The 27,359-nt window shown below is 37.5% G+C and overlaps 2 protein-coding genes across 3 annotated transcripts in view; one reads left to right on the plus strand and one right to left on the minus strand.

Moving 5' to 3' along the window:
* LOC134744082 (brain-specific angiogenesis inhibitor 1-associated protein 2) overlaps positions 1–2,394 on the minus strand; it is a 95,503-nt gene extending 93,109 nt beyond the window's left edge. For both annotated transcript variants that reach the window (XM_063677754.1, XM_063677753.1), the window contains exons 1-2: positions 2,305–2,394; positions 1,991–2,185 (exon numbers count right to left, since the gene is read on the minus strand). In XM_063677754.1, the coding sequence (XP_063533824.1) occupies positions 1,991–2,035 (45 nt within the window). In that variant the 5' untranslated portion in view covers positions 2,036–2,185; positions 2,305–2,394. The remainder of the gene's footprint in view (positions 1–1,990; positions 2,186–2,304) is intronic.
* LOC134744096 (evolutionarily conserved signaling intermediate in Toll pathway, mitochondrial) overlaps positions 1–27,359 on the plus strand; it is a 502,842-nt gene that overhangs the window by 284,634 nt on the left and 190,849 nt on the right. The gene's annotated exons all lie outside the window — the stretch shown is intronic.

Here is a 27,359-nt window from a genome sequence, read left to right on the forward strand (position 1 = left end):
AGGGTCCCGTTTTTACCCTTTGGGTACGGAACCCTAAAAATAACAAGGAATATGACAAAAACAGTTTTTTTGCAAATAAATAATTAACGACACCATTTGTCTAGCCGGTCACTGTGCGAACTGATTGCTATGATGGCGACGCATCGTCATGCGTTAACGGGATTCTGATGGTTGGTCAGTCGTTTCGCCATATAAAGCCGCTACCCCGTCTTACTCGTCTTGCCCCTCTCTCCCCTACATAAGATAGTGATTAGATACACCAAATAGGTGAAAAAACGCCTCAAGCGTAAAAGAAACCACCAAAAATCATTTTATGTCGCATTACAAGCCTGATTTAGCTATGAATACTAATACCCCCTTATTCGTTAAACTTTACGAGCCTGAATTAGTTAAATTATGTTTTATCCTTTTCTTACAAATACATAAGTCAAAATGACAGACAAAGACAAACGATTCATATAGACTGATTCAATGACTATTAATCATATTAATCACATTATTTAATTTATTTTAACTTAATTTATTATAAATATGTGTTATTAATAACGTAATAATATACAAATATAAGCATAGAGTAATAAATTAATAAGCCTGCAGTATTTGAAATGTCCGTAATATGTACAATTCCAAAATACGGGTTATACGGGTACCACGGATGTTGCGCCACATAATCTCGTATGTCAAGGTGTTTCGGCTGAAAGCGCCCTGGCAGACTTATATATTCCTGAAGAGAAGGTTCATATCTACCGACTGGAATTGGTTTCATGCTGGTATCAGATGGGTTAATTTAGGGGTCCTGATGGTCACCTTTGAGAGCGTATGCCAAGCACTTCCGGCAGGAATCATACTGGCAGATTTCGCTTTTCTGTATCTACCAGTAAATTTCTAACTGATGCCATAGCTTTTATTGTAGTATCAGATGGGTTAAATGACCCCCCCTTTTTCGCACCGGAAGTGGCTATTTTTTTTGTACTTTCGGCTAGTTCCGCCGTGGCAGACTATCAAATTCGGACTTAGCATCAGTTTTATGGGAAACCATTGTGCATCTCATCGCGGTATCACGTTGGTTCGAAACTTTACTGCCGGCTCTCCAACCAAATGGTCACTTTCTAACTTCTTGCGCGGTTAAACTAGATTTAGGTACTATTACGACGAAACTAGATTTTTATAAAAGTTAGTTGTGGTCGAACTAGTGAAAGTTGTTTAATGGTTAATTATGGAGATGGGCCTACACGAGATTGTGTTACGATGTAGTGAGCATTAATCAAAAGTTAGATCTTTATCATTTTGTAGAGCTTAGGTAACAATCAACAGCAGAAGCAGCAGGTGTTCATGATCTGGACACGCTATTTTTCTTATTACAATAAAGTTATGTTCAGCTGCTGACTATAGAAAAGTGTTTACTACTATTAATAGTTCAAAGTGCATTATCCATCAAACCACCACACCACCATCCTACAAACACTGGCCGAGAGGTGGGACTCCCCTATATTGCGGCGATGGATTGAACTCCATTCCACGGTGGGGAATTAAAAAAAAATAATGTAATTTTCATGTATTTTATTAACAATTTATTTCCTGTGTACTAACATATTTAGTTTTAATTTAAGATTAGTTATTTTATTTTAAATGTAAATGTAATTGTATATGGAATTTTTATTCTGAAAAAAATTATTTGAATTGAATTGAATTGAATTATTATTGAAGGCTTAAAACTCTGTATTCTCTCTAATAAAGGAAATTATTTTTACATTTACAGGAGCATCCGATTTGAACGACCGTAAATATAATTTAATAATTGATAGTGCTATTGAACCCTATATTTTTAATTTTTATACATATTTTGTCTCGATGCAATTTACTTTTCCGCTCAAATCAAAACATGTTTGTGTGTGCTCAGTATCTTCGGAATCGTTATAAACTATTAAGTGGGTTACAAATTGCATGAAAGTTACAACTTATAATAGTTATAATAATTATAATAACTAACCTTATAAATCCCGTCGACGAGTTTAGTTAGTTCTTCGGTCTCCATGGCGGTCGATTCAAACCCAATCGCGATAGTCAGTTACACATAAAACATAACGTTTACACAAATATCGACTTTAACACTTATAGCACTGAATTCACATTTCATCACTGTCTTTATCCGCGGATTGTATCACTCAAACACTCTCGAAGACATCTGAAACAAAAAAGTTTTAATTTAAAAATTTGTTTACATATTTCCTTTAACATATTTGAAAAATTACACTATAAAAAAAAGGTTAACAAGATTGTGGATAAATAAATAAAGATATAGACCTGCTATACGAGATAAATATCAGTGATAGTGCAACCGAAGCGTGCGCTCGGAGAGCGGCGCGCAGGCAGACTTAGCTCGCCTCTTGACTCAAGTAATCTCGGATTCTCGGCTTAGAAATACAGTCATCGGACCGGTGTGGTATGGACCTGTTGATGTCTAAACCGGCGATAGAGAGGCTTTTAGCTGTTTACATAATCAAATACCGAGTTGTCATTTTCAAATAGCCGTGGGTCATCGACATTCTATTTGTAGAAGGTTAGAATTTTTGATTTGCTAATGGACATTTTTATTGAATATGAAAGTCAATTTGACATTAACAATACGCATAAACTATGGCGTGTATTAATTAATAATTGACATATTAAAATACAAAAAAATACAAAATTCTATCATTTATTGTTAGAAAGTTAGTAATAGAAATGATGTGTTACATAAAGTGCGTCACAATCAGCCAGTATTTGAGATTGAGTAAGCTTTTTACTAAAAATACCCTGCGGGCTTTTAAATGATGAAAAGTACATTACGAAAGCTTATTTTGGCCAATGGAACGCAATCACAAATATTTTTAAATATACATGCAATTTGCGTGGCAGGTGTTACCTACGTAGGAGCCCCTAAAGTAGGAGCTGAATAGGCGTAACAATAAGTCACTTTCGTTTTCATGGCCGCAGCACCCACGGTTGCAGCACCTAATCCGGTTTCGTTCGTGATCTTCGAATTTTAAATCACAAACGTTGCTTTCGCTTTCCGATTTAGACTCAAAATCGACACGGAAATGGACTGGCTAATAAATTAACTGCGTGCAGACATTTTGCATAATTACACAAGAACTTTATGCACTACGCCGGCTAATCGTATGCGTGGGCTCGTCAGTTAAATTAGCTTTTATCCCAGCCTATACTGGCGTTTGAATTTCTAAAAAGACAAAGTTTGCGGCCGCAAGTATTTTCTCAATAGGCTAAGCCGTCTGAAACTATCGCAAAGTTTTTTTCGCGCGTCACATGCCGAGGAAGAATATGAAACAATTTTCCGAGAGGATCCGTAACTTAATTCTGAACAAGGGAGATTCACGCCCCGCGCCTCCCTTGCATATGCACCCGGTTGAGAAAAGCTGGGCTTTCTACTTTTCTTTTTCCCTGAGGCTCGGAAACAAGTGTGCGACGGCTGCTTATTTCAGTTTCAACTTGTTTAGCTTGGATTGAACTAGTTCGATACGGATTTGGGAGTTGAAAGCCTCATAAATAACCACATTTGAGAGTACGAAGTGAATCAGGGATAGATAACGTTCGGAATCCGGTGTACATTTCAGGTCTGAGCTAACTTAGTAAGCTTTAGGTACGCTATTCTTTCGCAAATGTAAAAAAGTTTGTAGGATACTAGATCTTTTATTTTTGTATCCATTATTAGATTTGTAAGCGAAACATACCTGTTATCTGGGGGCATCAAAGTGCCCCAACTAAGAAGAACAAAAAAAGGCGGGGCACTACCTATTTACGTTTTCGAGAATCATTTCCTCTCATTTTTGAACCCCCATAGCTTCGTCCCTGATAACAGCAGATAACTTCAGGATAAGATGTAATTGTTTCTTTATAACAAAAATTTATAATAATACTTAATATTCAAACAAAAATATTTTCCAGGATATCATGCTGCTAAAATTATAAGAAAATTATGGTATATTTAAAAGTATACCTAGCATAAAAGTATAACATTTCTTCTAACAAACTACGTTACTATTGTCACCTAGCTGACGGGATGGAAAAACAACAAAAAAGTTTACCCAAAGATACCATTTCTGACTAGGCGAACAAAATGTGAAATCCTCAATACAATCCAGCTGTAAGAATATGAATATTCAGCCAGAACGTGCGGCCATATGCAGGATAGCAAGGCTCGTCAGCGAAATGCGGGAGCGTTGACTGCTGCTGCGTCCCTATTATTTTATGCAATCCTTAGACTTGGCACGAGGAGATAATTTTATATCTCTAAGGCAAGTATTTCAAATACTTATTTAGTTTTTAGGGTTCCGTACCTCAAAAGGAAAAAACGGAACCCTTATAGGACCACTCGTGCGTCTGTCTGTCTGTCTGTACGTCTGTCACAGCCTATTTTCTCCGAAACTACTAGACCGATTAAGTTGAAATTTGGTATACATATGTAAATTTGTGACCCAAAGACGGACATGTAACGTAAACAAATTAATTTTAAACATGGATGCCACTTTTGGGGGGTAAATGAGAAAATTAAAAAATAAAGTTTTATGAACTATATCGTCTTACATGTCAAATAAAAGAGCTCATTGTGAGAATCTGAAATTTTTTTTTTTTAATTTTAGGATAAACAGTTTAGAAGTTATTCAAGAAAGTAGACAAAAAATGACCATTCCCCCCTTTATCTCCGAAACTACTGGGTCTAAAATATTAAAAATTTTTACAAAAAATAGATCCATACCTAAATATCACAGGAAAACCTATTAGAACAGTCAAGCGTGAGTCAGACTTAATTATTTAGTTTTTTACCCAACCTCTACGGGTTTTTTAAAGATATTTCACGCACGTTTCACATAAAAAATACATTGTTTAAATTGTGTAATGTACGGAACCCTTGAAACGCGAGTCCGAATCGCACTTGGCCGGTTTTTGTAATAGGTCATTCGTGTTGTAGAATATAAGTCGATGTTCATGGGGCACGGGCGTAAAGGCAGGAAATTATAATAACAAACAGGAAACGAGAACTAAAACTCACAGAAAATTTAATATTTGCAGCATGACATCCTGGAAAATATCCTTGTTTTCAAATATAATATTCTTAATCTAATACAAAACCTTATCAATGATCTTTTGGAGTAAGAATGAACCCATGGTAGCTAGACATAATATTAACCTAATATCCTTTATCATTATACATTATATCGCATGCTTAGACGGCAAGACACGAACTGCACTGTACAACATGTCATACTCGTAAATGGGATTATTAGAGCCCAATCATGTTTGCGAGACGTATTTCCTATTGATGTATTGGTCGGGTTTCAGTCTATGCAACGTGTGCACTTGACAACAAAATTGGATACTCAGTTCCATGCGTTCATTTACTATAAATATATTCGCCGTAAGTCTGAAATTCGTGTTCGCCCCGGCAAAATGGGTAGTTTTATTAATTCATTGATAGATTTTCGCACCGTTGCGTACTGCCTCTGCGAGTGTTCACAACATTTTTATTAAATATTCACTTGTACCTACCTACTTATAATTTAAAAACGTTAAATTGAACTTTATTGAACGCAGTTTCAACCTCAAGTAGATAAAAGGCATAAATAAAGCAATATAAGCAGGGGGGTGTCACTGCGCAGTTTAGGTATATTTGGCCGGCGCACCGCCCGGGCAGGTGTATGGCAGTGGGCTGCCGCTCGCGCAAAATTGAAAATACGCAATGGCTTCGAAACCTAAATCGCGATCTAATCTGTATAAAAGATAATGTTCTGTTTACGGATGTCTGAATAAACGGAAGAACAAGGAAGCAGAAAAAACATTTTTTTTTTTTTAATTCCGGACTATATTGACCGACATATTTTCAAAGGAATAAGTACTTCTGTGGCATACCTACTTCCGCGAGAATCAGACATACTATCTCCGGCTAAAAATTTTATTTTTACAGAATCAACATTTGTAATTCCTACATATTTATCTTAAAAATAATAAATCAGTAGGTGTAGGTACAAAAACTTGTCAAGTGACAACCCCGTGCCGACACTCGCAGCTCGGTCATAAACATGCGGCGCGCAACGAAGATTCACGGTTCGTGCGCGGTTATAAGTTTCAATTTTCCTTGCAGGCGGCGAGTGTAGGTATAATTTTGTACCTAAATCTGGCTTTTGTGAAGGAGTGAATTTTCTGTACGGTAGTACTATTAGTTATTCTGTGATATAAGCCCTGTGAAAATTGATTAAGCATCGATGCATTAGTGCGGCGCACTGTCCAGTGCAGTTTACTAAATAGTGCATTCGGCAATAAGGGTTAAAGTGATAAAAAGGTGGAGAGCTTTGCAACGCGATGCTATTAGGAAATATAATATCTTATCATACCTTATAATACCTTAATCGAGTAGCGATCGAGTTAGATTTGTTCTCTTGTTCTCTGAACGAATTCACAAGGGCTACGCTTTACGTATTGTGCTACTGTAATCTGTATGTTAATGTATTGTACCTATTTTTGTGTCAATTTCCATACTGTCGAATTAGGATTTCCTGTAATTGATGGTTGTGTATGTAAAAAAAAAATGTTGATCCAAAAAAAAATAATTGCTACTTAATTAATAACAGAAAAATGATACTGCAATCAAATACTAACAAATGCAATTAATATTGTCTACATTTTATTACGTAACATGTTACATCCATTCAATGCGTTATAATAAACGTGTAAAACGAGTTAACTGGAAAGCTGTCCGATGTTTTAATTAGTAGTCCCTCAAAAATATGACCTTCAAATCTTCAAGAAAAGAGCGTATTCCCATCTTAAAGGCCGGCAACGCACTTACAACCCCTCTGGTGTTGCGGGTGTCCATGGGCGGCGGTAATCGCTTACCATCAGGTGATCCGTCTGCTCGTTTGCCTCCTATTTCATAAATATATATATATATATATACACTTTTGCACCTTATTATAATTGTAATAAGGCTGACATTGTAAAGATATTTCTGCCATCGAAAGCATCTATAGGCAGCTTCGTACAGTAATTAAAGGTGAACACAAAAAACCTTTTAATTTCAATTTCGAATGGAATTCAACGTGCGGTGGCTTAGCATGGCTTCGTTTTGTAAAAGCATTATAGTCGAGCAATAATGGCCGCAAAGAATTCGAGTAGATTACCCCCAGCTAGACGGCACAATGGGACCCTTCTGGCAAAGTGAACAAAACCGCCATAATGCGACGTAGGTACTTTTTAGTTGCCAATTCTGAGATGAAATGGTATATGTCACACGGTTTTGCGGTTTACGGTACTTGAGAATGTTTGGGAGATGTAAGTTTACTGTGAGGTCACAAGATGAAAATAACCAACTCAAGTAGGTACCTAGAGCGTCGTAGCAAGCGTAGCGAGTGGTTCGAAAAGTGGAATTAGGGTTAAATAAATTTTGCCACCGAGTGAAACACCAACGCGAGCAAAATACCAACGGTAAAACAACAAACAAAATGAAACCAAATCAAATCCAAATGTACGTTAATTAAATATTTATCATTCAAAATTAACATTTAAAAGTCAATTATATCAGCCAACATGAGCAAACAACTCAAAATTTGCATCAGATTACTTTGCCTCACATGTGGATGCAACTTTCTTATCAGTTTATGAAGTACATAGAGAGCCTTTCAGAGCTGGTGTGGTGAAAATATATGTATCTGTCTGACTGTATATTTAAAATAAATAAAGTAGGCAAGTAAAAGGTACCTAAATCAACTTTTTGCTATGTGAAATAAACTAAATTTGCTCATACATTCTGCACGCTTCGAACTGGGAATACTCGTTGTCACTGCAACTGAAACACATCAAACTAACTACAAACTCGATCACTGTGTTCCGATTTAGGCCTTAGAGACAACACGAAAGAAATATTTGCATAACAAAACATTTTGTTACCACTTACACAAAAATAGGGGAAATGCGGTTTGTAACAACCAACATGTCGATTTATATAACAACAAAATCGGTTTTAGGATTATTTTTTTATAAACTGATCGGCGATTGGCCCTAGTCACACCTGATGGAAAGTGAAGACAGGGCCTAATATGGAGCTCACCGGTTCAGTAATAGCCTATTCACTCTTGCTATAAAGAGACCGAGGTCATATTGATCAGGGAATACAGATGGTGGGAGCGCATTTCATTCTTTAGCCGTCCGTACCAAAAAGGAGGAGGCAAAACGTTGCGTGCGAAAAAACTGAACGTGGACCACGAACGGGTGCATTCGCTCCCCACGCCTGGATGTCCGATGATGAAAAGGGGAAGGGATATTTACCATAATATCCATAATTAATTTCCTTATAAACTTAAGTTCAGTTATTTTTTGAATTACTCTATGAGTTAGGCTTATTATTTTTTAGTGATTAAAAAAAGCATATTTATAAAAAAAACATTAGCAGGGTGCGGAAACCTACGTTAAAATCTACGTGCCTACTTTAAGAACTAGCGTTCATTGATAGTACTTTATACAAGTAAATAGCAGTAGAGTGGCAGTTTTTAATGTAAGATAAAGATAAAAAACCGGATAAGTGCGAGTCGGACTCTGTACCTAAAAATAATGTCATTTTGCAATATTGACAATTTTCGCGGTTTTGTTAGTCTTTTTAAATTTATTAGACTAATCAACTAAAATAACCAACACCCCTATACGCCCAACATATACTACAGAGCAACGAGCACGTAACACACGTACGTACGCACACGTCATATCACGTATCGCTCACACCGCAGTTCGCTTTAATCGCCCGCGCCCGGTGTAATGACCGCTTAAGTAAATTAATTTTTGTTTTATGAGTACGTTAATGGAAATAAAGATTAGTGATAAACAATTGACTGCTGATACATTGTTGTGTGAATTGTTAAAGTGGAAATATTATTGGATGATGAACTGTTTGGTAATTATTGATATTATTCCGATGCCTACTAGCATTTTTAGGGTTCCGTACACAAAGGGTAAAAACGGGACCCTATTACTAAGACTCCGCTGTCCGTCTGTCTGTCACTAGGCTGTATCTCATGAACCGTGATAGCTATAGCCAGTTGAAATTTTGGGTGATGTATTTCTGTTGCCGCTATAACAACAAATACTAAAAAGTACGGAACCCTCGGTGGCCGAGTCCGACTCGCACTTGTCCGGTTTTTTCATTCGTAATTATTTTTTAGTTTACTAGGTACTGGAATAATAAAGAGTTGTATTTTCTATCGAAATCCAAGATCGCAAAAATAATTTACAAGCAGCAGTGCACGGAACTAGGCTGTCCTTGCCACACATTTAGGGATATATCTCTCAATCATGTTTTTTATTTTATTTAAATTTAATAATTGACTTTAGCAACACAAAATTTGACTGACTTAAGATAACATTTAAATGGCGCGTAAATAAAAAAAATTCTAACTTTGCTGCGGTTGCAATCTACCATAACAACCGTAATCAAACTGTATTTTTTTTTCTCGTATTTTTGTAGGACGAATTATATATATTTTATGACATTAATTTAGTAATTTTACTCGCCTTAACTACTTAACTTTAATGAATTTACCTGCAAATATAGTCGAGTTCATTGATATGTGCAAGTACATTTCTTCACCTTTATCCATTGCAAAAAGGTGAAAAATGTATACATATATATGAACTCAACTGTGTCACATTACAACCCATTCACTGACATCGACATCACTATCAAGAGCCTGCCCGTTCACATGTCATGTTACCTTAAGTTAATGAGATTGCCATTCGCTCAGGCAAATTTCCCATGATGCTGGATTTATACTTGACACTCCAATCCCATAACCGCTCTTCAATCATTCATCGGGACGGGAGTGACGTGCAATGTGCAATTTTTAATATCTCGATTTCGACGTTGAGGTACTTACGGATTTATATCAATGTAAATTGTTGTAAATGTAAAGTGTTGACCCACGAGATGGTCTGATGGTGTGAAGAGGGTGGTTGGCGGCAACATGCAGTGCGTGACTCATGTGGCTTATGACCGCACGCTATGGAGACGGAGCATACATGGTCGCGATCCTCAGCAATGAGGGACCGAGGAAGAAGAAGAAGAAGAAATTGTTGTAAATAAAAATTATTTAATTATTTAATAAATACCGAACGGTAAATATCACGCCATTTTAAATTAAAGATAATTATGATATTTTACCATTGTCATACTTTTTTTCATGTGTGTCATTAAATACTTACATACCTACATTAATCAATCATATTTCGTTTTCCTTTATACAAGAAATGCCCCGAATATGGCTAGATTTTCTCGTTGACCTAATGAGGAATATACTTATATGATAAACCACAACTGAAGATTTTAGATAAGTAAATAAAATTAATCAATCTTCAAAGTAAAAAAATAGATATAAAATTGTACAACATTAACCGAAATACAGTACAGTACAGGTAAATGAGTTAGATCTTGTGAAGAACAGCATTTAATTATAAATCATTTTATCCACAAGAGTGGCGAAATAATTTGATGCAAATTTTGAGTTGATTTCTGATGTCGGCGAGTAGAATTGACTTTTAAATGATGATTTTGAAGAATCGGTATTAAATAACGTTCACGTGGATTTGATTTTAAATGTTTTACAGTTAGTATTTTCCCAGCAGCAAAGTTGGTTTAAATATAAATTTTTTTTTTTTTAATTTAATCTTTTGTTTAATTAATTATTCATTAGACAGGAAGCTAGAGTACATTCTGTTTTTTTAAGTCTACCTGCTCTTTGGTTAATATCAAGCATTCCCGCACCGAAAACCCCGATGTATGCTTATAAAACAAAAGTGTCAGATCGTAAGAACGTTATTTTGTCTTGACGATAAAAACAGACCACGCACAGCTGCATATATCTGTTGGCGTAAAATTTAAGTGTTCAGCAATTTTAGCGCGTATCGTAAAAACTTAGAGAACAAGCGACCCAAACGCCGCGTCAGGGGCGGAATTTTCTTGTATTTTCGGCTTCTTCGCTAACAAGGGGCCCTACATGACCAGAATATTTTTGTCGCCAATTTCCTTAGGTGAACGGCTTAACGCCCCCCGAAGTTACTTAGACTTACCTGAGCCCCGCTTGTCAAGATACCGTATATTTTATGTTTTTTTTATGGACCCCGCGCACATTCGCTATATTGCATTTAGACTATGTGTTGTTGAGACCGATTCCGTATCATTTTTGGGTTTATTACCCGCTTTTGTTGCCGCATATATTCCTGTAAAACCTTGTTTCAACAGAAGCGACTCATTGACAGTGTCATAAACAAAAAAAAACCGGCCAAGTGCGAGTCGGATGCGCGCACCGAGGGTTCCGTACTTTTTAGTATTTGTTGTTATAGCGGCAACAGAAATACATCATCTGTGAAAATTTCAACTGTCTAGCTATCACGGTTCATGAGATACAGCCTGGTGACAGACAGACAGACGGACGGACAGACGGACAGCGGAGTCTTAGTCTTTTTACCCTTTGGGTTCGGAACCCTAAAAAGTCACTTCTTCTAGACTCTGACCACCCAAACTTTACACAAACTTGGTAGTAAGAATGCAAACCATAAATACTTGACGCAGCACTTGGCACGACTCTGTACCTATACTATAATAGTTAGCCGCATTTTTAATAAATATCTAATCTAATATGTAACGATATTATTTCAATAACAAGATCCCTGACAGATAATCTTCCGGGTTCGAATGATAAGGACCAAAACGGCAAGAAGACACTTGAGAATCTCGAACGGCAATATATCACTTAAAACGACGTAGCATAAATCTATGGCGGTCGTTATTTGTAGTCGCCACGTGGAGGTTTCGGGTGAATATTAACGATATCGCCAATTTTCCAGGGGCTTATTCCCGTCGCAATTTCTCGCCAATTGAGCAATCGCATCACATCGGGGGGCGTGATGCCAAACTGTGAGTTTCGTGCCTAAACGCGCGACTTGCTGGGCTTAACGTTAGCGTTGGGGTAGTTTGTATCGTACTCGTACCTATAATAGGATAGCGCACCTATTCAATGGTACCGGTAGTAAACGGGGTGGCTTTAGGAAATTTTGGGGTTACTTTGATACTTTTAAACTACTAAATTACCGTTACCATTATTCATTATTTTCTGAAACGGTTCGTGTAACTGATTGGATGATTGTTATGGTTGATTATTGTGTGTTGTGTGTGTATTGTTCACCTACTGTAAATAATATTTTATGGGTTAAAAATTTAAATTTCAAAGTCACCCCTGCCTTTCAAAAGGTCCCCGTTTAATGGTATTATTGAAACACATTCGTCCTATAAAGGTTAGAGTACCTACTTAATACCTATAGGTATTTGAAAAATCATATAAAAATCGTTTCGCCATTTATTACTTCTGACCTAAGGCAAAAAAGTATAAAAATACATCAAGGAGAGATACGTCATCAGAGATACGCATAAAATAGTTGTTGCAGATTTAGATCCGCAATACCTATTTTAAGTAGTAACGTTTACAGAGAATACGTTTCAACCTTAGGGTTCAAATCAGACGGATTGTCTGCACTCAGTTAGCAATGGTAACACGGAGAGGGTACACGGGTACATTAGCATGTAACCAAGCTATTTCCCATGCTAATACGCTCCGCAGACTTGTTACACGTAGTTATTACCTCAGTACAGAGACAACTCCGCCGCGCGCTCCAAGTATCTACTGGGAACCGGGGGTGAATTCCGATTTTCGAAGTTTGTGTCTCCTGAGGTCTGCATATAAATATATATGAGGTGCGCGCGGTGTGAGGTATGAGGTAGGCGGATGTATATGTGACAGGAGAGAGGGACAGATTTTAATTCAGTCTTATTACACCATTTATGAAGACACATGCTTTTTATTTAATCGCCTCCACGCCTCATGGCGACCGTGACAGGACATCTTAGTCACTCAATTATTTTAAAAGAGGATAAACAAACTTTATGTTTCAATATTTGCACATAAAATCCTTATTATCGTATAGAAGAAATTAAAATTTGCACTTCAATTACCATTTAGAAGAAATTTTAGGGTGGCATCAATCAATCTTATGCAATTAAATGGTAATATAACCAAAATCTTTCGGACGATAGGAGTCTATGCCCAGCACTTGGACGTTATTAGGTATATAAAGATAATAAAGCTCATATGGAGAAAATAATGTAAAAGTTAATTAACTGAAACCAACACATTAGTTTGTGTAATTCCATATATTTAAAATATACTTAATAGTTTGTGTAATTGACCAAGTTATTTGAGTGGAATATTTAGCAAACATTTTTTTTGGTAATAAAAACATTTAATTTGGCTCTATACGATCTAATTTCGATAGATAAAGTAATCTACGATCTACTTGATGGTTTTTTACTACTGAATTTCGGTTTATATCGTGAAAGCCATAACAATGAATGTAGGAACCCTAAATAAAACACCTAAATAGAAGAAAATAAATAAGTTCCGACGCAAACGCTTAAATTAGGGCCAAAACAAAAGTTTTCTCTAACGCGATGAGTTATGTTACGATGTACGTTAGTTACATCAAGAGTATCAAGCTAACTTCGCGACTGGGAGAAAAGTTGATGCGTTGAATTCAATGCTTGCTGTTTATAAAGGAGAGTCGACAGCTCAGATCACCAGGATAACCGTGACCACAAAATTCTAAAGGAATACTGGGGGCCAAGCCAAGGATGACAGTAGTACATCGACAAACGTCAAACGAAAAGTGCATTATTTACCTCAATTTCGATTAGACAAATTGGACAGCTAAAGTAACATGTGTCGCTGGAAAGTATCCAAAATAGCTAAATTTCTATAAGGGAAAATTTTGGAAACTTCTTATATTTTTGTATGGAGATTGAAATTTTCCGTTTTCTTTCATGAAATTTTCACCTGCGAACGTTTTTCCAACTCGCACATCTACTTATCTGTTCTTTATTCATCTTAGTATTCCATTGTCTATGCTAATAAAAGTTTTTTATCTTTGGAAAATGAGCCATTATTTATCCATGAAGCGGATTGTTAAACTATTGATAAAATACACGGCGTTTTATTTATTTACTAGTCGATATTTTTGCTTTGCGTTATCATCGCTTTGAACGCTCCCAGAGCGCACTTCACTCATTAATAACCCTGAGGGCCTACCGCCGACATTGAAAATCGAAAAACGTTATCTGCCTCTTTATTGATCCTGCGTATTCGAAAGATAGAGAGGCAGATAACGATTTTCAATGTTTCGATGTTATCGGTAGGCTCTCAGTTTGTCTGCTCATCGTCGACTCAACTGCGATGAGACTGGAATAGCAAGGATCTCATCTCAGTATGTTTCTGAAAACGTTTTTCCTTATGATATCCTTCAGACCCTTAAACAGTGTTTAACGAATCGTGTTTTACAGTAAACGTACTTAAAAGTTCGTTTTGTTATTAACTTTGAATTATTTTACGTCGAAAATGTATCAGTAAATTTGAGTTTAACAAGATTATGTATATAAAAGAAAGGTGAAACTCGTGTAAAGGGATAATAAACTTTATATTTTAATTATGAATATCTTAGTCACTATGATCGTGATGAAAATTAATTACTTAATTTTTTTGCCAGCACAGACTACAGCGCAAGAAGATTGTTAATCTTTTTCTAACGCTAAAATAAACAAAGTACATGTAGAATAAGTTGGTTGTAGTTGTAGGTTAAATATAGGTCCTTGTCGCCGCTACACATTAATCACTTAGTAGATCTCAAGGCGTGCCTATTCATTAAGTTGCGCCAATAAATACTCTCATTACAGCCGTAATTGGACATTAGGTGGAATCTAGAAAAACGGCTTCTAAACCCCGTCCGGTTAAATCGCAGACCACCTCAGCCACATATAAGTAGACGGAACATATGAGATAATTCAATGTACCATTGGTTTCATTTTTTTTATATTACGTCGGTGGCAAACAGGCATACGACCTGATGGTAAGCAGTCACCGTAGCCTATGGACGCCTGCAACACCAGAGATATTACATGCGCGTTGCCGACCCTAAGCGACATAAGCGCTGCCGTAGAAATTTAGTGTTTGCCGCGATCGCGTCGCTTTAATTGCGTTGCGCCCACAATTACGACTTAGTACCTACTCGTGTAAATTAAAAAATATTTACAAAAATTAAGGAGTAGGAGTGTTGGCAGGCTTATAATATCAAATGGTGTAGTAGGGTACAACTCAGTTGTGCTCTTCAAATTGTAGCATATCACAAATAAAATTGGTAGTGATCCTGCCTACAAAGCCAATGGACTGGGATTCAAATCCCATTTTTGTGATGATAACGGATATTTCTTCCATTACTTCGTGTGTATTTTGTGTGTTTTTCTACGTATTCAAGTATTTATAAATTACATATATCATTGTCTAAATACGCACAATTCAAGGCATATTACTGTGGGGCTTAGTCAATTTGTGTAATTACACATTGTGTACAAAACATTTATTGAGGTGATTTTTATTTACCTATGTAACGCTTCATGACATTACACGGTAGGTGTCTGTGCAGCCTGTGGGTTAAACACACCGTTTATATCCATTAAGGGCGTCGGACACGTAACGGGTAATCATATTCCGAGCAGGCCTCGTATAAATCAAGAGGCTAACCGGGGGCGAAAACAACGTGACCGGTAGCGGAGGCCTAAACACTGTTTATTGTAGGTTTTACATGCAGTTAATTGCGGGTGGATTGCTAGATAATAGCAATGGCGTTTTGAATTAGCGGGATTTGAAGGGTGAAATGCACCAGTCAGATCTGTGTTATCTCGAAGTATTGAGTGCGGCTTTTTTGTTGTCTGAATGGACAACGACAGAAATTCAGTATTACCACAGAACAAGTAATAGTATTATCATACAGAACGGCCACGCACCGCCCCGCCCTGATTCGAATTACCTCGCCCCGCGACAGCAGATAGACGAGCTTTTGCCGACCGCTCAGTACTGTTTTTAAGCAACTTATTCACACAATAACGCATGCCGCGTGTACAGACGTGCCGTTTACACATAGAAACGCAAGTGATTTTTAATGTATATCGTGTCCGCCCTGTCGTAAATATTACTCATACTCAAATTCATACTCATATCTACTCTGTGTGCAAGTGGAAAAATTCAGGTAGTTGTTTCAAAAACTGCCTTTTTTATCCTAAACTTCCATTTTTACTACATCTGGTATCCAGCATACATCCAACCTGTACTGATAAAGTCCGTTTTTGTAGGCTGTTATAATTATGATAGCATATTGATAGATAAAAATCGAGCGCATGGCTTATTCAAGCAGTGTTAGAAAGGGGCGTATGCTTAACGTTGTTGTTGTCGTTTCCGACATGATAAATCCGAATATTATACTTCTATTGTAATCTGGCAACACTTTGGCACCAAAATCCAGACAATTAGATACAGATTTGGTTCAGGTAGACATTAATTCAGGTAACGAAAATGCTTATATTCGTCACCTGAATTCAAAAGCTCTTATTAATTAATTCAACCAAAAATTACCAGTCATTTGTTTTTCTTATTTGACCAAAAGAAGCAAAGAATTTGAAATGTTTGCATATAAAATACTAATATCATTATTTTAAAACTATGTTTGGTATGGTCGAACACGGCAGCTGCCTAAGCTAACGGTATTGGCAATAAAAAGGCGTTAACAAACTATTCATTCCATAGACAGCACGGTCGAGCTCTAAGGAACTTGAACAATTTATTTATTAGTAAGTATTTGAAAGATACCGACACTATCGACAACGACATATTTGCTAGTAGAGCGTACGAGAGTATTTTTTCCTCATTCTTAGAATTTTTGTTAATAATATTTATAAATGATGACAAATGGGCCAAAATAGTCACTAGCTGGCATCTCCAGAGTAGTCGTGGCAGAGGCAGATCAAGCAAGAGATGGCGGGACGACTTCGATGCATTTCAGCGGGATTGGTGGGATCTTGCTCAGCAAATGGAGGATTGGAAAGAGGCTGCAGCAGTTGGACACACAAATAGGCTAAAAAATATATATATTAATAGATGTTATCTGTTCACTTATCGATCATAGAACATACAGCAGTTGCGATATATGTTTTGAAGAAGTTAAAAACTTTTTTGCATTCAAATAAATTGTCAGCTAATTTTGCATTGACTTTGACGTGACAGTGTGTGAAAGTTTCACAAAAAACGTCATATTTTCATTACAATTGACGTTAATTCTGAGACTCCACACTTTATCATTGCAAAGTTTGTTCAGAGTAAGCTTTGTTTGGCTCTATAAACCAACTTCCAAGTAGGATCATTGTTAGATCTAACTTAGAGCTAAGTTTGATGAGTACTGACGTGAACACGGCGCAATCTCCTCAATCAACTATGATCTATGCGGTCGGAATGCACAACTCCTAATAACGGAAACATTGCATGTTTGCTATTAGGCGATACTACAAATATCTTCATATTGTTTTAATATTTACTAGCTTTTGCCAGCGACTTCATCTGCGTGTACTTAATAGTAACAGCAGCTAAAGTAATTATAGCGCCTGGATAAAGTTTCATGGCAATCATTCAATTTGAGCATATGCACACAAATTATCAGGCAATTCATTAATTATCTCAATTCCACCCCGCTTTTCACCCTCTTAAGGAATGATTTTCGGGATAAAAACTATCCTATGTCCTTCTCCGGGACTCAAACTACCTCGATGCCAAATTTCAACTAAATCGGTTCAGCGATTTAAGCGTGAAGAGATAACACACAGACAGATAGACAAACTTTCGCATCACTACATAGTATAAAACAAAGTCGCTTCCTGCTGTCTGTCTGTCCCTATGTATGCTTAGATCTTTAAAACTACGCAACGGATGTTAATGCGGTTTTTTTAATAGATAGAGTGATTCAAGAGTAAGGTTTATATGTATAATATATCAGCATTACACCCGTGCGAAGCCGGGGCTGGTCGCTAGTTTATAATATTTAGTATGGATTTCAACTAAATCGGTTCAGCGGATTAAGCGTGAAGAGGTAACACACACAGACAGACAGACAGACAGACTTTCGCATTTATAATATTAGTACGGATTTATTTTCTTTATTGTTCTTCTTTATTACTTCCTAAGGACAGCGTGCTGTGACAACCAGGAATAGGAGTGATTCAGGAGTCAACCTATGATCGATGCGGTCGGAATGCACAACAGCCAACTACTACTAATGGACGCATTGCATGTTTGGTAGCATTAGTGAGTCCACTGAGGGATTTAGAATAGTGGGTGATTTAGCGATAGTGCGACGATTATCAAAGGTGTTAATTTGATTGAGATCTTTTGATTAAGAGCTATATTTGTTTATTTTAACCTTATGGGGGTCTTGAGTTAAAGTTGAGATTGGGGTCAGATGTTGTTTTCTTCATCGATTCCTAACTTTTTTTTATTTATTTTTATTTTCCCCTATAAGTACTTATACTGAGGGTCTTGTATTGTCATTAGGTTAGGCGGTTAGGCGATAGGTTCTTTAAAGGGTTTTGATAAAAGAAGCGTTCTTTATTATAACTTTCAAACATCCGTCTGGGTTTAGGTCTGGCTAGATGTATTGCCCCTGAATAAATAACACCCCTATATATCTACTTAAATACATCAAAAAACTCGTCTGAGAAAGGTGTGTTGTGTGTGTACCCAAGTTCTTAAATGAAAACCCTTGGCATTTATTAACACAGGTTCTCGGAATTCAGGCAATATCAACAACTGAGTATTAGTCACAAGTTTCATTTATTTTATATTTATTAGGTAGCTAAAATAATAATAGGCCTTTTCATCTGTGTCAGATGTTTTAAGCAGCACCCCTTGCGTTCATGGCTATATAGCCCTTTCCCCTCTGCAAGGCAGGTGGACGAAGTGCCCTCTCCGCGGATGCTGCTGCGCCTGGGTCAGACGACTTTACGGCAACACGGGCTTGCCCAGAACCCGTACCACCCTCTCTCTCCTCCCCAACATGTTCCACAGGAATGACAAGTCAGTACGTGTGGTGCCGGTGCCTGGCTTGCGCCTAAATGGTGACTCCAGATCCGGGTATATTATTAGTTTTCCTTCTTTTTTCAGACTAGACAGCGTCTCGGAGCTTAGTGTTTCATAAGACACACTTCAGCCGTAATCCCTTAGTCGCGTCTTACGACACCCACGGGAAGAAAGGGGGTGGTGACCGGTGGTGCGATATAAGGAGTCCGATGTTTAAGCGCTGGATTTCTGTTCACATGGATCAGAACAGAAAATGACTCTGCACTTAACATGAGCGATCTTAATTTAAATACCTTAATTTTAACTTGATTTATTTTTAATATGAGTGGCACCCTTTTACAGTGTCACTTAGTTTTAATTTATTTTTGTATGGAATATGGGTAACGGCCTGAAATAAAAGCTTTTTATTTTATTTATTTTATTATTTATTTATTATTCTCGCCCGACACTACACGGAAAGTAGCTAAAATAATGCTATTTTTTTCATCTGATGTAAACCTAAGATCAATACCATTATACAGTGAGTACCTACTGTGAAACATACATTTTGCAATATCTCACAAGCGTTCCCCATTTAGTAGCGAGATGATAGACTAAGGGGTCGTTAAATTTAAAATATGTGCTGTCATCATAGTACGTATACTCCTTGCGAAAAGCCAAGAGTAAGACATTGAAAAGTGGCCTATTAGCTTGGCACACTTAGCTTGTTTTCGCGTTCACCGTTAATTTCAAAACACATATCATAGCAACATTCTCCTCGTAAAAATGCCCCGCAGCATGTCTAATGGCCACGAATTTCCATTTTAAGTGGAAGTAGTGGAACCCTTTGACGGCATTAATTCAGTAGCCGTTCAGGACAACATTCTTCAAATCTGTACGAAGACCGCGTAAAAGCCTTGAGGGTCGCATTCCTGCTACTTTATATTTCATGCAGCAGGTCTGCTATTCCTGATTAAGACAGGTGAGTGTTTGTCCGAGATTATTTCGATAAAACCAGTAGAATTGCGAGCTCTGGTTATAAGTTTTACCTCTACTCATGCATTTAGAATTTTCGCATAGATGATTAGATGCATATCGGAGCTAAGGAAACCGAAGGGCAATGGCATTATGTTTTAAACATACTTATAAAAAATTAAGAAAGTGTGTTTTTTGCTTGAAATTCAGCAGAGGTATAAAAATTGACAATACTTCTCAAGATACTGCTTTTGCTAAAGAATATTAAACGGCTATGAAAAATTATTGGTGTTCTTCCTTAAATTTGCCAAGCCCCTTCACCTTTCACTATTCATATTATTTATTTATTTATTTTAAACTTTATTGCACAATAAAAAACAAGTAAAAATGGCGGACTTAATGCCTCAAGGCATTCTCTATCATTATGTATTTTTTCTATATTATGTAATTTGTAAGAGAATAACTTCCCTTAACATAACATAACAATATTTTCAGGGGGGCTAGCCCAGACGACAATCGTTGTTAGAAAACACCAATCGAAACACAAATAATGCATGAAAATATTCACATGACTATTCATAGCATCTGTCATTCCGATACATTCATCATCATCATCATCATGTCAGCCGATAGACGTCCACTGCTGGACATAGGCCTCCCCCAAGGCTCGCCACTCCGACCGATCCTGTGCCGCTCGCAACCACCGAATTCCCGCGACCTTCACCAGGTCGTCGCTCCATCTCGTTGGATACATTATTTGTGACGTTTCCAACTAAAAGGTACCATGCATTGTCGGTTGTCGATAAGGTTGATTTTAAATTGAAGCCTTCTGGAAATAGCACCTTATTGACAAGTACCCTTTTGTTTGAAAACGGCACATTTCTATTCGTTTGGCATTTGTCGATGTACAATGTGTACAGTCGCCATCAGATATATCGGAGCGGCCAAGGTGCTCACAAATATCTTAACACGCTTCTATTCTCAAGGCGTTAGAGTGCGTGTTCACATATTTTTGATCGCCTCCGATATATCTGATGGCGACTGTACATCACAGGTACATGTATACTGGTTTGACATCAACGAACACTCTCCTTCGCATACTAACCAAAAAGAATACAGATTGAGGCAGCGCCTCCGCCTTCACCTGTCTACTTTCGACACCTCGGGACTTAAACCGCTTACAGAAAATAAACTTTGTTCAGAGTTCACCTCCCACGGAATGTCAGAAGATTTCATCGCATTTAGCTGTCACTGCGAGCGCGAACGATATTTCAGTGCAGCAAATGGGCGGAAATGAAAATCAACTGAAACATTGCGGAATTACAGGACCCCCACTTCGCTAAGTACGCTATGCTGAATTCAGGATTCCGACTAAATTTAAACGATTCGGGCAACGGTTTTGAATTTAGGTAAAACAATTTACAGATAAATGTATGAAATAGCTTGTAGATTGGACGTTCATAATGAATTAAAGTGTTATGTATTGGAGTTGCATATGTGTAACTGAATACCACTATACCATCTATACATTTGTAGTTTTGAATTTAAAAAAGAAGTGTACCGCAAGTCGCCTTTCATAGTATTATGTCATAATTAAAATAAATAAGACACACATTATATATGTAGATACAGACTGTAAGATGCATTGGGTAACTTAGAAAGTGACATAATTTTGAAAATTTCACATTTCAGAAACACTTCATACTTTACAGACGCTGCATAAATCATCTGTCAAGAAGGGTGACATTTTCAACCAAAATGTACCACATTGTCGCTTATCAATAAGGTTGATTTCAAATTGAAGCTGTATGGAAATAGCGCCTTATTGACAACCGACAATAAGTACCCTTTTGATTGAAAATGGCCCAAGGTACCTTTACCTTTTTCTTATGATGATGAGATTAAATAAAACGAAACTACCTGTAGGCCTAGCATAGACTACCCGTCTTTTTCTAAATATGTTAATAAAAGAGGGACGGGTATTAGTCTATCTCGTACTGTCGTGCCAGTCATGTGCTAGCCTGGCTGACCTACATAATAGGGAGTACATGTATCTCTATGACCGTAAATACCTTAAACATCGAATTGAAAACTGTTGTGAGACACACTAACATTAAATAATTTCACGGTTTAGACTCACTTGTTTTAGTCACTCGCGCGACATGTTTCGGAGAGCCTAGGTCTCTACTGCGTACGCAATACACGGTCGTCGTGAACGCTGCTCGCACTATTAGTGCTTAAGAAAGGAGACCTAGGCTCTCCGAAACATGTCGCGCGAGTGACATAAAACAAGTGAGTCTAAATCGTGAAATTATTTAATACCTTAAACATGTAAATTCCAGCAAAATCTCATTTCCGCACTAGCAAAACCCAGTTTGCTTGTTATTCAGAATATTGAGAACATTAACCACCCCGACTCAAGAGGCATTATGAAGGTGCTGAGCAATGAACAATAGCGTTTAATACGGTGAAAACATCGTGTTGCCACCACATTTATTTGTTGGTATAATAAATTACATGATTCAAAAGGGTGAAAGGACCAAATTTTAATAGAATATTTCGAAAACCGACTGAATATTCCAATTAATTTTAATCCCGTTCGTTAGCAGGAATAACTTCATATAATTCATTAGCTTTAATAAAGTCAACACAAAATTACGTTACGGACTCAATGGAAACCGAAATGACCGTTATGATTCATAGTGCATGAAGTTCTGTGAGAGAATGGATAAACGTGAATCTTCTGTTTTGTATTAGTTTTTCATTTTTGCATTTGTACCTACTGCTTCTCCTCTACTTAAGACCGTATAATGTACCTAGTCTGTATGATACTGTCTGTTTTAAATTTCACAGTGTATTAGTTCGCTGTAATGCTGTGTAATTTTTTTTGCATCAATAAATAAATAATATTTTAAAAACAATCCATTGATATTCAATGTTGCTATTTATGTATGTGTATTATTAGGTATTATTATTTCTCAATTTCTATCACTTACTGCATCACCTACTCACATTACTTGTTTTTTTTTTCTAGTCGCCATTACCCTAAGGTTGTCTGGAAGAGATCGCTCTTTAGCGATAAGACCGCCTTTTGTCTACCATAGTTTAAGTGCTTAATTTGTATGTCATGTTCTTTTTCATATTAGTGAGCAATAAATAATATTTGTATTGTATTGTATTGCTGCTCATTGGGTGCTTTATCTTTATTGTAAGTACCTGCAACAGTAACGCTATATAGTGCAACCTGAATCCAAACTGTAAGAGTTTTTCTATTTACCTCGCGATTGTGGCGAGTAATAAATGGCTGTTATTTAGGTATATAGTAGAAAACAATAACAATTTTCTTAGTACCCCTTTTTTTGAAATGCCAATACATATTAATTTTAGTATAGACGCGGTATCAGGCGGGTCAAAATTCTTTTCTTTGTCTTATTTATTTTCTCCAACAAATGTGACGGAGTGGAGCTTTTGTATGAGATGAAATTCAGTTGAAATTTTTTCTCATGTAAAATATAAAGACGTGCTAAGCACTCTTTTTTTTTATTTAGTTGATAGAAGACACAATCATATACAAGCGTGAAAGAGTGGTCATAAACAAGACAACGAAAATAATTTTGACCCAGGCCTAACCTAGACCTAAAGGAACATTACAATGTTAGATAACCCAAATATATTATATTATATAATAACCCGTAGCTAAGTAGAGCAATTTACATGACAGCGAGCATGTAGAGCTAGCATGTACCTATTTGAGAAGCAGTGTCGAAGATCGAACTCAGTGGTGTGCCAGTGGTGCCATGGGACATGCTTATAATACGGCCACGATCTACTAAGACGCGAAATAAGGCCCTGCGCCAGATGCCTGGCGACAGCTCACAGTCTAACTCCCTCCTCAACCCCTATATCTTCGATCTCGTGAGCTGATTGTATGTCCAGCAGTAGACTCATCATCATCCTCCTAGCGTTTGTCCCGTACTGTGACAGGGTCCGCTTTCCTACTTTTTTCCTTCTCTATCCTGGACATCGGTTTCCGCTAACCCACAGGCGTTTAAATCTGGCGACGACATTACGCCACCGCTGCCTTGGTTTGCCCCTCCTGTTTGGGCCTGGTAAGGCAAAGCTAAGGGCTCTGTTGCCTACGTACTCAGGCGGCCTTCTTTTGACATGCCCAAACCACCTCAGCCGACTTTCTTGGAGCTTATCGGCGACGTCTCTCACTCCGAGGCTACCACGGATGTGTTCGTTGAACAGTAATGATAATGATGATACGAGTTAGTTAGTTAGTTAGTTTTGCTGGGCATTTTCCGCAAATCGACATCCAATGTGCCTATTTTGCGTGAAACGAGGTAGCGCTACTCTAACCACCCCAGCTCCTACACGAAGCCTAGCAAAGTCTTCAGGTTGCTAGTTGCCTCCTTTTAGTGTGCATGGATTCTACCGTGACGATACGAAGTGCCCTATGTAAATACGAAGTGCGTCGTCTGCTGTTGCTTAGAACTCATCAGGTGCATGTATTGTTTTCAGCCAGCCCTAATCGGATTTGAGACCTCATTCCACTTGCTCACCAAGCACAATTGAGCCGAAAATTAATACTAACCATTATAAATGCACTTTAAGAGGTTACCCAAAGCTCTAGAGCTCTGGGTCATATTACGTTGGTTTTTCGTATGATTGTGACACGCAATGTTATTACACAGTCTGTTTTGGCACTCAGTTCACATTAATGGAATTAAACTCGACGCAATTACAGACTAACGACGTTATAGTATACTTTGTGATTGGTTAATGTGTTTCATCTAGCGGTTTTATTGGTTAATACACTGATTACCGTGATTGTGGATGTTATTGTAGAAGCCGTGGGGAATATCATAGTGCGACGTCGCACTGTATCAAAATTAGTAGGTACTTTGAGCGAATTTCATACTACTTATTTCTCGCTTGCACTTGTGCCGCCCTCATCGCGATGTCTCGTTGCAATTGCTAAAACGGACAGAATATTTTAATTAAAGCTTAGTTAGCAATAACATTTATAATTAGTTGTAATTTATGAAAATTTTAATTTCTTTGTAGTTACTTATTATGTTGTATATGAATGCAATAAAGAATGATTACTTATTAGTTGCTGGAAGTTACTTTACGGCTAGTTTCTTCATCAAAAAAATTAATAGGCAACGCCAAGTAATACCTATTCCTTGCATAAGTTGAAAAAACTTACTTATCACCTACACAATAATACTAGCATTCGAATCTACTACCCTAACTGCGACGCAGATTGATACAACGTGTAACGTGTGTCAATACTTATAATATACTTACATTAAAAATGGGAGACATTAAGATCTATATGTAATATCTATTAAATTAAATAAATTAAAAACCCTCTACGCTTCCGTCTGCATCAGGTACTGCCTCTAACGTAACAACGAATTTGCTGTCAGTAATTTTAAGATTTGCGGCAGCAATGCAGTCTGTAGTAATTACGCGCTGCAATACTGCATCAGTAATGCTGACGCACTCTAAATCCGAAAGTCATCTTATAAAGATGACTTGTGTGACTTTCTTTACAAAAAATTCTAAACTCCGTTGCGTGCGATGCGTCCAATGCGTGCGGATCAGTGGACGCAATTGTGTGATTTTCCATAAAAAGGATACTAAAAATCCGTTGCGTACGATGCGTCCGATGCGTGCGATGCGGACCTGTGGACGCTTACCTTAAACCTAATACAGAATACCTCACTTAGAGAACAATGAAGATGACTCTAACAGTTTTACAACTACACTAGTAGGTGCGTCACGTATCGTCCCGCCAAAACCGATTACATCCGACTACGGCGAAAATACATTTCCAAACACCGATTTAAACTACAGATTGCTTTTAAATTAAATTAGGGTTAGTCGAGCTCCGTGTGGCTTGAAATTAATATTTATTTATATGCTTCAATGGTCGTTGTAAACGAAATTCATTCAATATCATTTGATATTTGCCAGTTGCTTTTCCGTGAAGGAAAACATCGTGCGGAAACCAGACTAATCGCAATAAGGCCCAATTTCCCCTCTGGGTTGGAAGGTCAGATGGCAGTCTCTTTCGTAAAAACTAGTGCCTACGTCAATTTTTGGGATTAGTTGTCAAAGCGGACCCCCGGCTCCCATGAGCCGTGGCAAAAATGCCGGGATAACGCGAGGAAGAAGAATGGTCGTTGCAAACGCCCCAAAGGAAATATAAATAGAAGTTTTAGTCTGACTTGTAACAATTCGGTGTACCTTATATCGCGTTACATCTCGAGTATTGCAAAGGATAACGATCCGGGCCTGGGCCGGGGCGCCCGACACGTCGGTTTTCTATGAAAGTATCACGTGATCATCGATGTCACCTGTCATAGAAAAATAATTTTCGGAAACCTCGTCACATGGCACATGAATCATAAGGACCCTTTTCTGGTGGAATGCCACAAATGATCTGATGGAATGCACGGAAGATACATTACGAGCAAAAGTTACAAAACACTCGACTGTACGCTCTTGCCACAAGAAAAGAATTGGAACAAATTAAATATATTTTATTCTGATATGAAGCATTCTCACCTGTTCCAATCAGCCTCAGAAACGAACAATTTACTTTCTTTTTTCTACTCAAAACTGAATATCGACATAAAGGATCCCAAACTTAATTTCATTTGTTTTATACATTTTTGCTTTTGTCAGCAGTTTTCCTTATCCAGCAGTAATATCGTCTTGCTAGGGCGAAGGCCTGCATTCTGCTCTCTAAATCTAAATTAAGGGCAATCTGTTTTATCGGTGCGTCTCTCTTTTAATGGTCTTACAAATTCATTGCCCTTATGTTAACATAGTACCTGTACTAGTTACTATGCTATAGACATAATATACTCTGTTGTGTTCCTGCCGGTGAGTAAGGTTGCCAGAGCTCAACGAGGGTGCGGAGTGTTAGGGTCGGCAACACGCATGTAACTCAGTGAATGTAATGCAATGAGTTGCATGAGTTGCAGGCGTACATAGGCTACGGAGACTGCTTAACATCTGGCGGTCCGTATACTTGTTTGCCACCGACGTAGTATAAAAAAGATTACCGCAATGTAATGAAATTCTCATGCGAGTTCTCGCACCGACTAATTGCGGCTAAATAATTTAAACGTGTTAGCGTCTTCATGGAACGTAAGTTTACGTCAAACGAAAGTTAAGAGTATGATGTTGAAAAGTCTGCGTAAGTGTTCGTCTAATAGCATCAGTCAGGAGTGTCAGGACAGATAACAAAATCAGACAAAACAGAACACAATTCCAATCCAACACCAATACACCAACATTCATTTGAGAATCGTCCGGATATTCAGTAAGCACGGCACTCCTCGCGGA

The sequence above is a fragment of the Cydia strobilella genome, chromosome 9 (genome assembly GCF_947568885.1).
Source record: "Cydia strobilella chromosome 9, ilCydStro3.1, whole genome shotgun sequence".
Classification (NCBI taxonomy): domain Eukaryota; kingdom Metazoa; phylum Arthropoda; class Insecta; order Lepidoptera; family Tortricidae; genus Cydia; species Cydia strobilella.